Source organism: Gavialis gangeticus, unplaced genomic scaffold, assembly GCF_001723915.1.
Source record: "Gavialis gangeticus isolate Ggan-Ray unplaced genomic scaffold, GavGan_comp1, whole genome shotgun sequence".
Taxonomy (NCBI): Eukaryota; Metazoa; Chordata; order Crocodylia; family Gavialidae; genus Gavialis; species Gavialis gangeticus.
In genome coordinates this window covers 6,129,692-6,144,353 of record NW_017729016.1, presented here as the reverse complement: position 1 = coordinate 6,144,353, position 14,662 = coordinate 6,129,692, and the positions used below count along the sequence as shown (strand labels likewise).

General features: G+C 50.5%; 1 protein-coding gene and 1 long non-coding RNA gene across 2 annotated transcripts in view; one reads left to right on the top strand and one right to left on the bottom strand.

Moving 5' to 3' along the window:
* Positions 1-3,929: 3,929 nt before the first annotated feature.
* On the top strand, positions 3,930-5,708 carry LOC109294566. Its single transcript, XR_002096567.1, has 2 exons — positions 3,930-4,381; positions 4,749-5,708. It is a non-coding gene; the product is annotated as an uncharacterized LOC109294566 (long non-coding RNA).
* A 4,173-nt stretch (positions 5,709-9,881) lies between these two features.
* LCMT1 (leucine carboxyl methyltransferase 1) overlaps positions 9,882-14,662 on the bottom strand; it is a 37,391-nt gene continuing 32,610 nt past the window's right edge. The window contains exons 10-11 of the mRNA XM_019512772.1: positions 13,193-13,290; positions 9,882-10,757 (exon numbers count right to left, since the gene is read on the bottom strand). Coding sequence (XP_019368317.1) covers positions 10,735-10,757; positions 13,193-13,290 — 121 coding nt within the window. The 3' untranslated portion in view covers positions 9,882-10,734. The remainder of the gene's footprint in view (positions 10,758-13,192; positions 13,291-14,662) is intronic.

Genomic DNA, 14,662 nt, shown 5'->3' with positions numbered 1-14,662 from the left:
GAGACCAGTGCACAGATTGGTCTGTAGCTACCAATAATTATAGCGCATAATTAAATAATATCAAATATTGGCCAACCAGTTGAATCAATGCGATTTTAATGGCCTGTGCCGGCAGCACAGTATTTTCCCACATTATCAAGGACCACCTACACTACGGAAGCACAGACGACTTGATCCAACCATGCACGCAAGATAGCAAACAGAAGGGAGATTAAGGGCAGGAAGCAAGTCACCAAGCCGGAATTTGGTCCGGGCGCAGACGTTTTCAGCCCCGCTCCAACCAGAAGTGCCAAGAAACGAGACTGGATATTATTCCCTGTTTATCAACATCAAACCTCTAGCGCCCCAGCAGCGCTGACCACAACCGGCTGCACGCCGGCTAATGCGTGGACTGGTTCTAGACAGACTTGGAGAGAAAACCAATCGCGCTGGGCTGGTGCCAACATACTCCCCGAGTGTCCGGTCCAAGTAACGCCATCGCTCTTGACTTCAAATCACAGCTTCGGGAAGGCTGTGGGCAGAATAAATACTAGTGCCCGTGTTTCCATTAGGGTCTGAATGGGATTTGTATTGTTATCCCGAGTCCAGTAAGCCGGGGTTCAGTTTTACAGCTGAAATAGGGCTTTAGCCACGTCAGGAAGAAGAAATCTGGTTATTTGACCCCAGCAGTCTTTCCTGCCCAGAGCAGAGGGGCTGGACCCCATGATCTCACCAGGCCCCGTCCAGCCCTAAACTTCTGCGAATCTGTGAAATCCCCGGCATCCTCCCCAAATAGACAGTGTCGCATCTGCGCGCAGGGAATGGATTCCCTGAGAATCTGCAAGAAATCAAGTCAGTTTTTTGCAAGACAATTGAATTCATTTTGACACTAGAACACGTAAAGGAGAAGCAGCCCAGTAAATGAATCCTTAAACGGAGGCAAAATCCATTTGGAGCAGCAAGCACTAGTCAAATTCACGTGGCTCATGCCTGGTGTCACCAGAGGTTTGTCTGGATCATCACCGCCTTTACCCTTGAATTACCTGCATTTTAGCTAGTTAGCATAACGACATCAGCCCTTGGATGCATGTTCCCCTAAGCAGCCTGTATGCTTTCCCAGAGCCTTTTTGGGGGAAATGATGCTAGGTGAAGCAGCAGCGACCTTCACTCTTTTGTTTAAGGAGGCCGTGACTATGCCAGGAATCAAACAGGTCCTTTCCCCCAAGCAATACATCTGGCATTTGGCAGCTAAACTCATTTACAATAAGCTTCTGACTTGTGTAGTAGGGCTGTGTACAAACCAACAGAGTTAGGCAAAGGCGTGGGGCTGGGAACAGGGAAATCTGTTCCCATTAGCAGATATTTATTTTCTCCTTGTTTGTGCTTGCACTGAGTGCGGGGACTTGTTAAATAAGCCACAACAGCAACTGTGTCATTTTGGAAACAAAATATTCAGATACAACAGAAGACGCAGCCACCCAACGAAGAATCCCTCTTGGGAATTATGGAGCAACGATGTACAGTTGCAAAGAGTGACCCTACCCTTTCAGAGGCACCGCCAAGGTGAAAACCTCTCCATCCAAGCAGGCATTTCTAGGCTTTGCATTGAAAATATCCCGGATCCCGTACACCTGCAGGCAGCTCCCTGGGCCTCGCCCCCGGGTTCTGGCATAGCTCGTAAGACCCAGATTCAGCAAAGCCCTTTGGTGCACGCTTACAGCTCAGCACGGCTCCAGTCCCATTAAGACTTGAGCACAAGCCTAAGTCCTTTGCTGAATATCGGAGGATTTGCACAGAGGGCAGCACTGAAGTGTCTACAGAGATCCACGGGGGACCCGCTCCCAACAGATCCGTCTCTCTCACCTGCGCTGCCTCTCTAGCAGGGGGTCTCTTTGGATCCTTGGGGAGGAGGGGGGGGAGGTTCACCACCCCCCCGGCTTCAGCTGATAGACATTTTAAAGAAAAGGTGCCCTCAGAGCAAAAGGCACATCCTTCCACCTGCTGGTAACTCCTCACCCTGGCCAAGGAGAGGGCTGCCAAATGCCAACACGGACAGAGGAACCCATGTCAAAGCTACTACGAAGCACGGCAAGCCAAGCTGACAGACAGCAAAGCAGCCTCTGGCTTGTGCCCTTGCAAAGGGATTGGGGCCACCTGGCTGTTAGTTAGGAGGACCTGATTCGGGGCATGATTTATTTCCCTAATATTTGGGACCAGCTGCACGGTCAGAGGCAATGAAACAGGCTGGGGAGGTCCAATCGGACAAGGAAGGGCTGATGCAGAGTGGAGACGGGGCACGGATGCAGCAGATGCACGGATACGGTCCCGGTGCTGCTTTTGCTTTTGTAGCAGGGTTTGCATTCGGCACTCCTGCACTTTGTGGTAGAAGCAGCACCAAGGAAGAGCCAAGCCCATTCGAAGGGTTGTCTGTATGGGGCGTTATTGCAGAAGAGCCGATGAGCTGTGGTCTGTCCAGGACAGCGCTCTGGGGGAACACAAGTTCCAGGTCTTTATCCCAGCTCTGCTGCAGAAATGGACTGAGCCGAACTCAGATCAGGAGCTGTTCCTGCAGAGTCAGAAAATCCTCCCTCCCCAGGACATAGGGCATAGGCATGCAAATGGCTGAGAAGTAGAAGAGGACAGGCATTCACCCCATCCCTACCTCTGCACACACTCTTTTCCCGTGGTAAGTCCAAGCCGGCCTCCAGTGCCCTTGGTCTGCAATGACAATAGATGCATTACTGGAGATAGCTTTAGGTTACCACGGGGTAAGGGTATGAATGCAAGCAGTCCCCACAGAGCAGCCAGGTAAAGCCCCACTCTCCCTTTACCCCTTAGTAACTTGTTTGCATGCCCTTGCCTTTACTTGGGAGTAATTCTTTAGCTTTGGATCCACCCCAGACCTTAATCCAAATAAGATCCACTGAATCCTAGGCCAGCCCTGACTAATGCTAAGGTTGTACTGACAAGCATGCTCTATATTCCCGGCACATAATCTAAAAGCCTATTTCAACCAGCCTGCTGACAATTCAGCCTAAATACTTAACATATTTTCTTTAACAAGATGCATTTTAAACAGCAGTAAAAAAAGAAGGTAAAGGCAACTCACTTGACACCATCTTATCTTTATATACATTTATCTTAGACCAATAATCCAAAGGTTACATAACCATTATTGAATAAGAACTAGCAAAAACATTTGCAATGGGTAGCAGTAAGTCGGATTTATATAGACCTATGAACATCTAAAGACCCCGTTTCATAATACTTCTGCTTTAAAGTGCCAGCCAGCTGCTCAAAACACGGATGGAAATTTCCAAGAGTGTTTTCTATAGGGATTTGCCATTTCCCTTAGATGATGTGGAGAGAACTGGGCCAGTTCCCTTAAGGAAGTTTAGGTGCATTTGGTTTGCGTGGAGATTCATAGTTTACAGCTAAACGGGGGGGAAGTCAGAGAACTGAAGTCCCACCGAGTCCTCAGCCCTCAACTGATGAGCGCCTGAACTTGCCGGCCAGCCCCACGCATCTGAGACGGGCGCACTGTCCAGGAGCTCCGCAACGCCCAGAGCCCAGCACGCACTTCCCGAGAAGACACACTTCAAAGCAGTGCCGGTCACCAACGCCAGGTGTAAATGCAAAGTACAGCCACAGTTACAAGTTTCTGGCACAGCACTGAGAGATGCTGTGGACATTACTGGCAGCTCCCGTGGTCCCAAGGGAGAAGCAGCCCCATCGGGAACGCAACGGGTGGTTTTAACGAGGCCCTCGAAAGGTCCCAGAGGGCAGCGGGTGCAGGCGCCGACAGAACGGACCGCTCGCGCGGGAGCCGGACGTCCCACCTAAGGGAGCCGTGGGCAGAGCCGTCGGGATGGATTCGTGGCAGGCGAGAGCAATGCGCTTTGGCTCTCGCCATTTCCCATGGCAACAGGACTCCGGCTCCGCATTGCACGAATGCTTCGCAGCCACGGACCCGACGCAGAGGGAAGCGAGCCGCAGCCTCCGCAGCAGGATGCCCCGCTGGGCCCGAACCCGTGTGCTGCCGGCTCCTCCTATTCAGCTGTGCCCCAAACCTCCTGGGGTTGAAACTGCTTTCGTGCCACAACTGGCAGGTTGCCTCCACAGAAATCCCTTGTATACAACGCTCTTGCTGCCTGGCAGCTACTGGGCTGCAGCTACATGCAGGGAGCAAAGGGCCTGGAGGTTTGCACTGTGAATGCCAGGCTTTGATAGGATGTGCATGGGGCTGAGTCAGGCCTCGTTTGGGTTCGGTTTCAATAGGCTGGATGGGGTCCGCCCCGCAGGTGAAGGAAGCCATTTCAGATGCCAGCAAAAGAAGACACAAAGAAAGAGCAGGAGCCTATTCCCACTGCCTAAAAAGTGAGGTGCCCCCGCTCTACTCCAGGTAATGATTTTCCACACCGGGTCTTACGCTCCGGCTCTCCGAGGGCGCTTACTTCCCAACCAACAGTCAGGGACGGGAAAGCACTTTTTAGAGCTGCCTGCTTTATGATCACATGCAATCGTGAATGCTGGACTTTAATCACATCTGCCTTCCTAACATCATACTTAGAGCAGCAGAGATAGCACAAGCTCCTTTGATCCTTATGGTATCCTTATAGCAAAACATGACCTACTTTCCAGCTCATTTTCTGGAAACAGGCTAAAAACTCAAGAGCAAGTCTAAGAAGACAGGACTCCTTTTCTCGGTCCGAACCAGCTGTTGCAGCTGTTGGCTGAACCCACTTTCCTTTTTGCTGTTCTTTTATCAGGCTTAAGACAGGAGATGGAGATGGGAGTCCAGTTCGCACAGCCTGCACTGGACCACGTACAGCTAGCAGGACGATGAACTAGGAGGGCAGCATCTCCACATCCCGCCCTTCTGGCTACCATGCTATTAACTCCTTACGTTGCACATCTCAGTGCTTTATTCAGGAGAGTGAATTGCAGAATCAGAGCAGCTGACCAGCAGAAACTTTCCTAATGCCTGCCTGCCTTCACCTCGTAGTGAAGGTGCTTCTGATTAACAACGTTTCCAAGGGCGGAGAGACCCAGAGCAACACAAAGACACCTGGGGAGACAGGTGGGGCTGGAGAGGGAGCACAGGGTAGAGCACTGGACACCTGCCTCTAGCAAACTGAATGCAAACCCAGCTTGCACCAGCTGTGGGGGGTGATTGCACTGGTCACAGACCCCAAAGGGGCACCCTTTCTTGCTCCATCCACCGTGGCAGTCAAGGTGTCAGCTTGACAGTGTGATCTGGTTGTGGGTCATTTGGGTTTCGCCCACATTACAATGCTAGGAGGTTTGAGACTCACCCACTGTCACCAGGGTCGTGACACAATTCCATCATGGTGCATGTCTTTATCCACTGCTCCCTCGTTGTCCGTGACACCATAAGAAACAAGTGTGGCCCGATGTGCAATGACCGGCACTGGAACATGGAGCACACCGGGGTTATTGTTTTATAGTTGCATGGCAAGAAACAGGCTTATGAAACATGCTGTGCTCATAACTGATCTGTGTAACCATGTGTATTTGCCCCTCTTCCCCCAGCTTCCTGCCCCACAACACTTTCAAAAGGTTTGTTCCACCTACTTGTCACTTCCCGCCTTAATTCAGATCATGGATGTTTAGGGCAGATCCCATCGTTCACTGCAAGGCCACAAGGCTCCCATCTCGAGCAAGGCTTCGAGACACCGCTGCTGTAGAAACGGCAATGCTAAAAAGTGCAGAGTGTGGGGGGATTTGGGAGGAATGATAAAAAGGGAGAGAAAAAAAAAATGCCCCACAGCTGAGACTGAGCCATTGTTCAAATAATGGAGAAAAAAATGGCACAAGCCTATAAATATACTAAGGCAAAAACAAACCATCAAATACAGCCAGCAGCAGTCAGAGGTCAGCAGAGCACCTGCTCCACGGAGAGAAGCCATCAGGCTATCGACACAGTGATTTCATCAGCTCAGCACGGCTGCAGGGGAGGTCTTCGAGATACCCGACCCTCCGCTCGGGGTCAGACCAGTTACCGCATTTGGCATCAGGAAGGCATTTTACCCCACACTGATCAGCACAGACTGTGGTGGGGTTCACCTTCCTCTACAACGGGGAGCGCGGCGCTCTCCCGTGGATCTCTAGGTTGCATTATACACTACTTCCTCCCCTCGTTGTGGAAGGATGGTGACAGTGCCCTTGCCCCCAACTTCACTTCTGGTAAGGTACCAAAGAGTGTTTCTGGTCCTTAAGGAGTTATGCCAAATAATTGTGCAGGAGGGTGTAGTGGGTTGCCAATTTGCATACCAGTCTTTATTTTCCCTGGGGTGGACTTGCCCCACAGGACACAACACAAGTCATAAATCATTGAACACCGAGTACAAACAAGAAAGGGTTAACCAGACCCTGTGGTCTTTTCCCAGACCTGGAGAGAGTACCCCGTCTTGATGCTGCCATCCCTAGCCTCCCAAGCCTGCCCTCCCCCCACCCCCCAGCTCCCTTCCCTGGGAGCTTTTAACTTCCTCTGGGCCAGCTAATCATCCTCAGCAGCTGGTCCAGCCCTCCTAGGCAGGCATGCAGTCTCTTTCTCACCCTCTGCAGCTGAGCTGTAGCCCCCACAAGACATTCATCCTTCTACAGGGGGTTGTCCCCAAACTTTAAGAGCAGGTTAGATAAGCACTTGCTCAGGAAGGTTTAGATGGGGCTGAGCCTGCCTTGAGCACGGGGTTGGATTAGATGGGACCTCCAAGGTCCCTTCCAGCCTGACTTTGCTATGACACCAGACACATTGGCTGATGACTTGCCGCTGGAGGCCCACGCACCACAGTGATAAATGGTATGAAGGAAGTGAAACGCTCCCCATTTGCTATTTCAGGAGGGCACAACCACATTGCAGCCCTGGAAATAAGCTCAGCCAAGTGTTGCTGACCTCCCATTACGCTCCCAGCACCTCTTCTCTTGAACCGAGTGACCTGGCTTGACAGAAAACAGAAGCCAGTTTCTTATGCAAAAATCACCCGCAACAGTTGGGAGGGTCCCTATGCTGCTTCAGGAGCTCGTAACAAGGCAAGAAGAAATGAAGAATCGAATGATCAACCGAGTCAAGTGACATGAGATTTAACCCTGATGAAGCCCCAAGTTGGCAGACTCTCCTGGCCCAGTTAAAGATTTATTAGTATTTCACACCTTAGGGACACAGCTGCGGTGGAGAAGAAAGATGGGCAGGGGAGACTATGTAAAAATAACAGCAGTTAAAGCAGCAAAGGCCATGTAGTGAGGTCTCTAACCTCTCGCTTCTGAAGACAAGGGTTCACATAGTGATCACCGAGGAAGGACGTTTGCATCCTCCACCAAAATTGCTCATAAATGGACTGTCAACATCATAAAACCACCGCCGCTCCACTGGTACACTAGTGCCTGCCTCTGTGCCAAGAGGAGACTGGCTTGGATTGGACTAGCGAGGATGGGTCAGGTCTGGACTGAAGGTGAGCCCATGACTTGAAAAAATCTCAGGAGATGCCGCAGGATAAAGCTGAGCCACAGTGGGAAGCTGAAATACTGCACATGGCTTTTACCTCATACAAAATGAGGGTTCGAAGGGACCTCAGGAGGTCACATCTAGTCCAACCCCCTGCTCAAAATCAGGACCAGCCCCACATATATCATCCTACCAAGGCTGTGTCTAGCTGGGCCTCAAAACCTCCAAGGACGGAGACTGCACCACCGCTCTGCGGAGCCTGCCCCAGTGCTTCACCACCCGCCTAGTGAGATGGTTCTTCCTAATATCCAACTTAAATCTCCCGTGGTGCAGCTTGAAGTATTAAGTATCAAATTTAAGGAGTAGTCACTCAAATAGACCTTGCCCTCCCACACTTACTCCTAACTTAACACCGCTGCTCCAGGTCCTAGAGACAAATGGCAGGGGAGGGGAAGCAAGCAGAAGTTTTACTGCAGATCTAAAAACAGAACTTCAATTCAGAGGTAAATTTATCGATCCTTGGCTCCATCTCATCCTACTCCCATGACAGAAACCCTATTGCCAATGTCAGCATCTTGCAAAGGCTACATTTCAGTGGGCACTTCCTGCTGTCAAGCCTCAGCACCTGAGCATGTACAGAAATGAATAGGAGACCGATACGGACAAAGAACAATGCAACTTTCCATTCCGGAGCCTGTCCGGCAATTAATCTTCATGTTCTGTGTAATTACTGCTTGCATCATTTCCCATTTGAAATATTGACAGGGTGCTTTTGTCAACATCCATTTGTCCTCCTGAGCCCGTCAGAGTCTGAACGCTCGATCTTCTGGCACCTCCTGCCACCTTCACTGCCTACGTGAAACAAGACCGCGTTGATCCCTGATTTTCAGAAATCCACAGCTGTGTCAGCTGCACTGACCGTCCAGGCAGTGGAGCTGGTTACGCACCAGCCAGGGGGTGGTTTTCCTCTCCTCCCCATCCCGCAGGCCTGTTTTGAAAGCTGTACCCCACCCCTACTCAAGCACAGCATCCAGCTGGTGAATGACTACTAAATGTTTGAACTTGCTAGGTGCTTTCACACTAGCTGGGGACAGTCTGTGTGCCCTACTAGCTTTCCTCTATTCAGCCTAGACAGAGGTTCATGATTCTTGCTCTAACACAACCAAAGCATAGGGGCTGAAGCTCAGAAGTGAGAAGGAAGATGGGAAAAATTGAGGTTTACAATGGTTAAAGGTGTCCTGCACTCAGACACCTCCCCTGCCCCTCAAGACAGATTCCCTCCTGCTCTTCACGGAGAAGTAATGCCCCCTTGCCCATGGGGAGTCAGCAGACAGACAGGAGAGCAGGGCAGAGGGCCGCTGTAGCTGGCACCTCCTCCAAGACATGCAAGTCACTTACCCCATTGCAAAGCTGGTAGAGTTAAGGGGGTGTAAGCAGGTCTAGTTCTCACACCTCCTTGCCAAACTTGAGCCTGGACTGAAGTTAAGAGGATGGCAGCGGGGGCAGAAGAATGGCGTTTAAGCAATAAGAGCCTGGAGACAGTCCACGCACAATGGCTGAAGTGACAGCCCCTCCCCACCTCTCTTCCATAGGGGGGAAAGATACAGCATCCCAGCTGCACCCCCAAGCTGGGCAGTAGGTGAGATGGGAAGAGAGATGCCAGAAAGGGGAGGACAGAGCATACCATGATCTTTGCTTGTGGCCTCAGCCCCGGGAACAGCTGCAAGAGGAAGGAGCTGGGAGGGCGGAAAGGTGCAGGTGGATTGTGCCAAGGTTAGCACAAAGGGTCAGCGCTATCACAGGCACAGCACGCACGTGCCTGGTGGAGGAAGACAGCACACTTAAGCCAAAAGCATGTGTAAAGGGTACAGGTGCAGGCATACCGGGCAGATTGGTATCTAGGTAGCAAAGGTTGCAAGCTTTCCTGTATGCAGGAGACCTCAGCCTCCTGGCTTAGGGGGAATCTAAAATGAGCCTTTTTAAGGGCATATTCACTGCGCAGGGCATCAGCTAATTATAGCAGCTTGCCTTGTGATTCAAGAAAATAGCTTGACACAGACACGGCAGCAGAGGAAACTGCAGTCAGCCGTGACTTTGGTGGCACTTTATTGGCCAAGTGAAAAACACAGATGTGGTAAAGTGCGTGGTAGGGGGAAGGGGGCCCAGTTCCCTTTACTACAGTTTTTTACCCCCTCTAGTCATTTCACAAGTGCTACATCTAAAAGCTTCTACCAAGATAGCACTGTTAATCACCTCCCTGCCCCCAGCATACCATACAATGTTACACCGGATAAATGAGTGTAAAACATGAAGATGACTGTGTGTAGGTGCATCCCGCTGCTCAAAACATTTTTGTTGAACAAATCTGGGGCAAAATGAAAGCAGCCAGTGACTAAAAAGGTACATTTTCCTTATGAATAAGACTTTGGACAAATTGTACATACTAAACATTTATTGCCCTCTTGTAGAACAATTGCAAAACTCAGCTTCAGGCAGAACAGCATGAGGGGAGGGTGCTGCGAGATCGGCGCGAAGACACGGGTGGAAGCAGTGAGAACCAGACAAGGCTTCATTCCTCACCTTAGCCATCCAGGCTGGCAAGGCAAGGCAAGGCGAGCCCAGCCCTTCCAAGTTCAACATCCTATTGGATTACAACCAAATCTCCTGCACATTGAGCAAGAGTCAGAGGGCAGGGGCAGAAACCGAGCTTAGGGTCGGCCACCGAGCTCGAGCGAGCCTAAGGAACGGTGAGAAGCCAATGTGCCATAAAGAAAAATAAATACGTCGGGACAGAAAGAAAACCCCAGCCTCCATGATCAGCTGTAAGCAATGCAACAAAATACCCTTTAATGCAGGCCACAGGCACGACATATCCCGTCTGCTCTTCACAAATGCATTTCACACACATGCCAAGGGACAAGAGAGGAGAAACAAAACACAACTGCTCTCTCGAAGGGCACGGGGGTTTTAAACAGGAGTTACTGACATGGGAAACCCCTCCCACCCCCACCAAAAGCAGTCCAATGCCACGTCCCTGAGAAGAGACGAATCTTGCATCAGAACAAAACCGCTCGCAAAGGACAACAGAGATTTATTAAAACAACGACAAGCCAACAAGAAAGGGTCATCATCAGCACCACTGCACTGGTCACTCTCTTTCCACTGGCACTGGGCGGAGGGTGGGCAGGCTGGAGCTTGCACGTGCACAGTCCCATCACTTGTGGGAGCTCGACTCCAGCAGCAGGCGTCAGCTTCGACGTGGGGCCTGGGGTTCCCTCGAAGCGAGTACATTAAAATGTGATGGTTTCAAGACCTGGGTGAAAAGAAAGTGAAAGAGAGAGTGTACCCCCTGCCAAATACACTCTGCTTTTAGAACAGCCAGAACAGGAGCACAAAGGATGCTTCAAAACCTCTTCAATCAGAAGAGTGGGGGGGGAGCAAAGTAACATGTATGTTGCAACCAAGAAATAAGCACCAATTCAGAGATTAGGTTTAAATGAAATCCCCCTCCCCTGGGCTCCGGACCTCAAAACACTGGGCCCTCCTCCCTTTTACAGGTTACCTGCGACTGTCATTCAATGAGCAAAAGAGCCCTGGAAACGGAGAGGCAGGCAGGGGAAGCATCAAGGCGTAATGGAGAGCAGCAAGTTTTTAGACCCTCTCAGTGCCGCTTCCAGCAGCAAACTGATGTCCTACATGTAGCACCAGACACGGAGAGACCCAGGAAAGGGAAGGAAAGCAGGGCTGACTGACAGAGCTCGTGGGGCTGGCTTCGGGAAAAGATTTAAGCAAATTACTGTATTTTTTTTTTTTAAAAAGATGGATGCATGCAGATATTTGAAGGGCGTAAACCAATCTGGAGGAGTGAGAGGATTTCTTTAGGGCAGAGCAGGCAGCTCTAGGGATGGGACGCACCAAGGGCCAGAACGCAGAGCTGCATGCCTGAGGAACTGACCCACAGGAGGAAGGGAAGTGCCACTGGCTCGACACGTGCAGATCAGATGGGACCAAGCACCAAGGCATTCAGGGCGTGTTCAGACACAAGGTGTTGCGCCATGCAAGCTGCTTCCTGGACCAGAAACGGTGCATGGGGTAATTAGCACGGGGCAGGTGAATGAACAGCGTGAATTACCCCACCTGCAGCACTGTGTAGTCACAGCTATGCTGCTGCCAGTCTTGAAGGCAGCCATGTGGAGTGGCTGAAGGCACAGTGAGCTTGTGGCCTAGATTCAGCCTCAGATTAGGGAATATCCCTGCACTAACAAGGCAGATAACCCAACAGGCTTTGTCTCCTTCTGCCTTTGATATGCTGCGACATTCAGTCTCTGCACATACAGCTCCTGCTGATAGCATCCAAGCCTCTGACCTGAGGGCAATCTATTGCTCAAAGCATTTCTCTAATCAGATGGAGGTTCCAGTAATGATAGTGCTGTCAAGAGGGGAACTGTTTGTGCTTGCTCCTCAAGAAGCAATTCTACAACATCATCATTTCTCAGCTCCTGTGAGCAAAGGCGAGCCAGCTACCCCAGCAACATCACATACGGGAGGTGGAGAGGAGGGTCCTGTTTAGCAGATGCTGTAGTCAGACCCTATGCTGCAACAGTGCAGGAAGCTAGAGATTCGGTTTCCCGAGCTAGAACAGAAATTCCAGCTGGCTTGGGCTGCCTACGCTTGAGGGGGACCCCTAGGGTTCTGGGCTACAGATAATAAAAGAGCACCGTGTCGCGAGACCACCCTTCAATCTCTCCACCAACTACAAGATGGTGTAGAGTTTTCTCTTTTCTTCCATTTCTGTTTTCCTTTCCCTTTTTTTCCATTTCTCCACTCCCTCTTACACATCCTCTAGAAATTTACTGGGGGCTGAAACAGCTCATTCAGTCTGGCTGAAATAAGTATGCAGCCATGTTAGCAGAGATTGCACCAAGCCAGTGAAGAGAGAACGAAAGCTGTACTGAAACCTGCTCTGCTTCATCTCATGGCGAATTAATTCCACCAAGAAAACAAACTGCAGAAATCTGGGAATATTCTGACTCCATAAAGGAGCAGAAAACAGTCACTGCCCTGAGCAGAGCCTCTGTCCTGCTGCAGTAGGGCACGTGGAGGCTGCAGACACACCACATCCAAAACCAGAGCCACCGGTTAAGCTTTGTTTCTGAAGCACCAGGACATGCGTGGTGGCATCAGGCAGAACAGAACTGTACAGCAGACACAGGAAAGCAAAATGCCTTGTAAGACCAGGAGAAAGATCTGAAGCACTGGGCTGAGGGAATCTCTCCCTAGAGGCAGCCTCCCGGGAAACACAGACAGATCTGAATGTTGGGGGGAAACATGAAAGGAGCAAAGCCTAAACCAATTAGGAAAGGTGCAGCTCAGTGCTGTCAAGACACTATGGAAGATCGTTAATAGACCTGACAGTCAAGGCATGCAGGAGTTTGGAGCCCACTTCATTAGCAGTGACAACATTTGAAACCAGCAGTCGCTTTATGCAGATTCCATAACACCTTTTAACTTACAAGTTTTAACTCCTTTCTACCTAATGGGCTTTCAGAGGGGGCAACTGAGGTGCCTATACCAACCACGGGGGGCAAGGGAAAGGCTGCTCTTTGTTCCCTGCACAAACACTGGTAGAGCAGCAGCCCCGTCCTGCTACTGGAGAGACTCCTACGGTACATCCTGCTGCTGCATAGACCGCTTTTCCACATACACTTTAAATATGAAGATTCACATTCCAAGTTGCAGAGTCCTTACCCAGGTTACAGCTGTCTTTTGTAGCCCAGGAGATGCAGTAGTGCTGCATTAGCTGCTCAAGCAGCTCCTTTTCATCTAGGAATTCAAGCCCCTCTATTCTGTAGGGAAATTAAAGAAATGGATTTGAAAACAAGCCCTCAGGGCATTCTGTAACATGCATGTGTTCATCCCACAGCAGCAAGTGGTGCCAGAAATGGCAAGGCCCAGGGAGTAGTCACTTGTATTAACAACTTACCTTTTTAGTGTATGAACACAGGTAAACCCACGAAAGGGAAAATGCCAGCATGCTGAGCTAGTATGGGACTAATGACCCATGAAGTGTTCTCTGCCTCCGATTCCTAGGGTTCAATGTGCTGGTGCTAGCCTGCACTCCTTTATGTCAGAACACTAACATTTGTACTCCACTCTTTTACTTAGCACAGGGATGCAATGCTATGGGCTGACAGAGATTTTGTTTTGCTGTGCAATTCCAGCTTATCATTTTTGATTATTCTCTTCTCAAAGCCACAAATAACCGCCCAGAGAAAGCCAGGGCTTTTCATTTCTTTGCATGCCACCTGGCTCCAGAAAAATCACTCTCCTGCACGGGTGACTGAGCACAGACTGAAACCTCCCGACTGAGATGTGCAACTGTTATCGTGGCAGGGTTTAGTCTCCAGTTGTGGACCAGGGCACAAAGCAATCACAGAAGGAACACTAGCCCTGCCCCAGATGGTGTGCCACCTGACAAGCCCAGCATGTGGTTGGATACCATACACCTTACTCTGCACCAACACAACCACTGAAGTGCTGCTGCTTCCCGTAAGGGACAAGCAATTCCTAGGTGCCCTCGTTAAGGCTGCGAAATCACCAAGGAGGAGGCAACCATGACTACAGAGCAAAATCCAGGTTCTGTAATAAGTTTACTGCAAAGGCAGGAGTGCAGCTCTTTCTAGCTGACAGCCAGCAGTGGGCACTATCACACACCTGGCCCGGAAGTGGGTGGCAGGGGCTGGTAGTGGGTTTACCTTAAGCAAAAGACTACCCCAGGATGAAATGAATGATGGCAGCAGAGAAGCAACAGGTACTCCAGTGTAACGTACATCTCGCTTAGAGGGAGAACTCCCTTCTGGAGTAGAGTGACTTATGCCAGTGTACGACCGAGCGTGGTGTGCCCACTCCACTCGCACTACAAGAGTGAGGTCAACTTATTCTGTGGCAAGCATGTGGTGTGTCCACACCCCCTGGACAAGAGCTGCTCTAGCAATAAAAGGCAGGATTATCCTCATGTTGTACTGAGGGTCAGTGTTGAGCTGACCTTTTAACTGGCAGCTGGGAGAAGCTGAAGAACAGTCCCCGTTTCGAACAGTGCTGTAAAGCACTAAGCATAGTTCTTCCTAAGGGCCAGGTGGTGAAAATCCACCTGTCACCCTGGCGGAGAATGGCCAACAAATTGTCAACCCTGCCCCTTCCCGTTCCCAATGTGGGAAC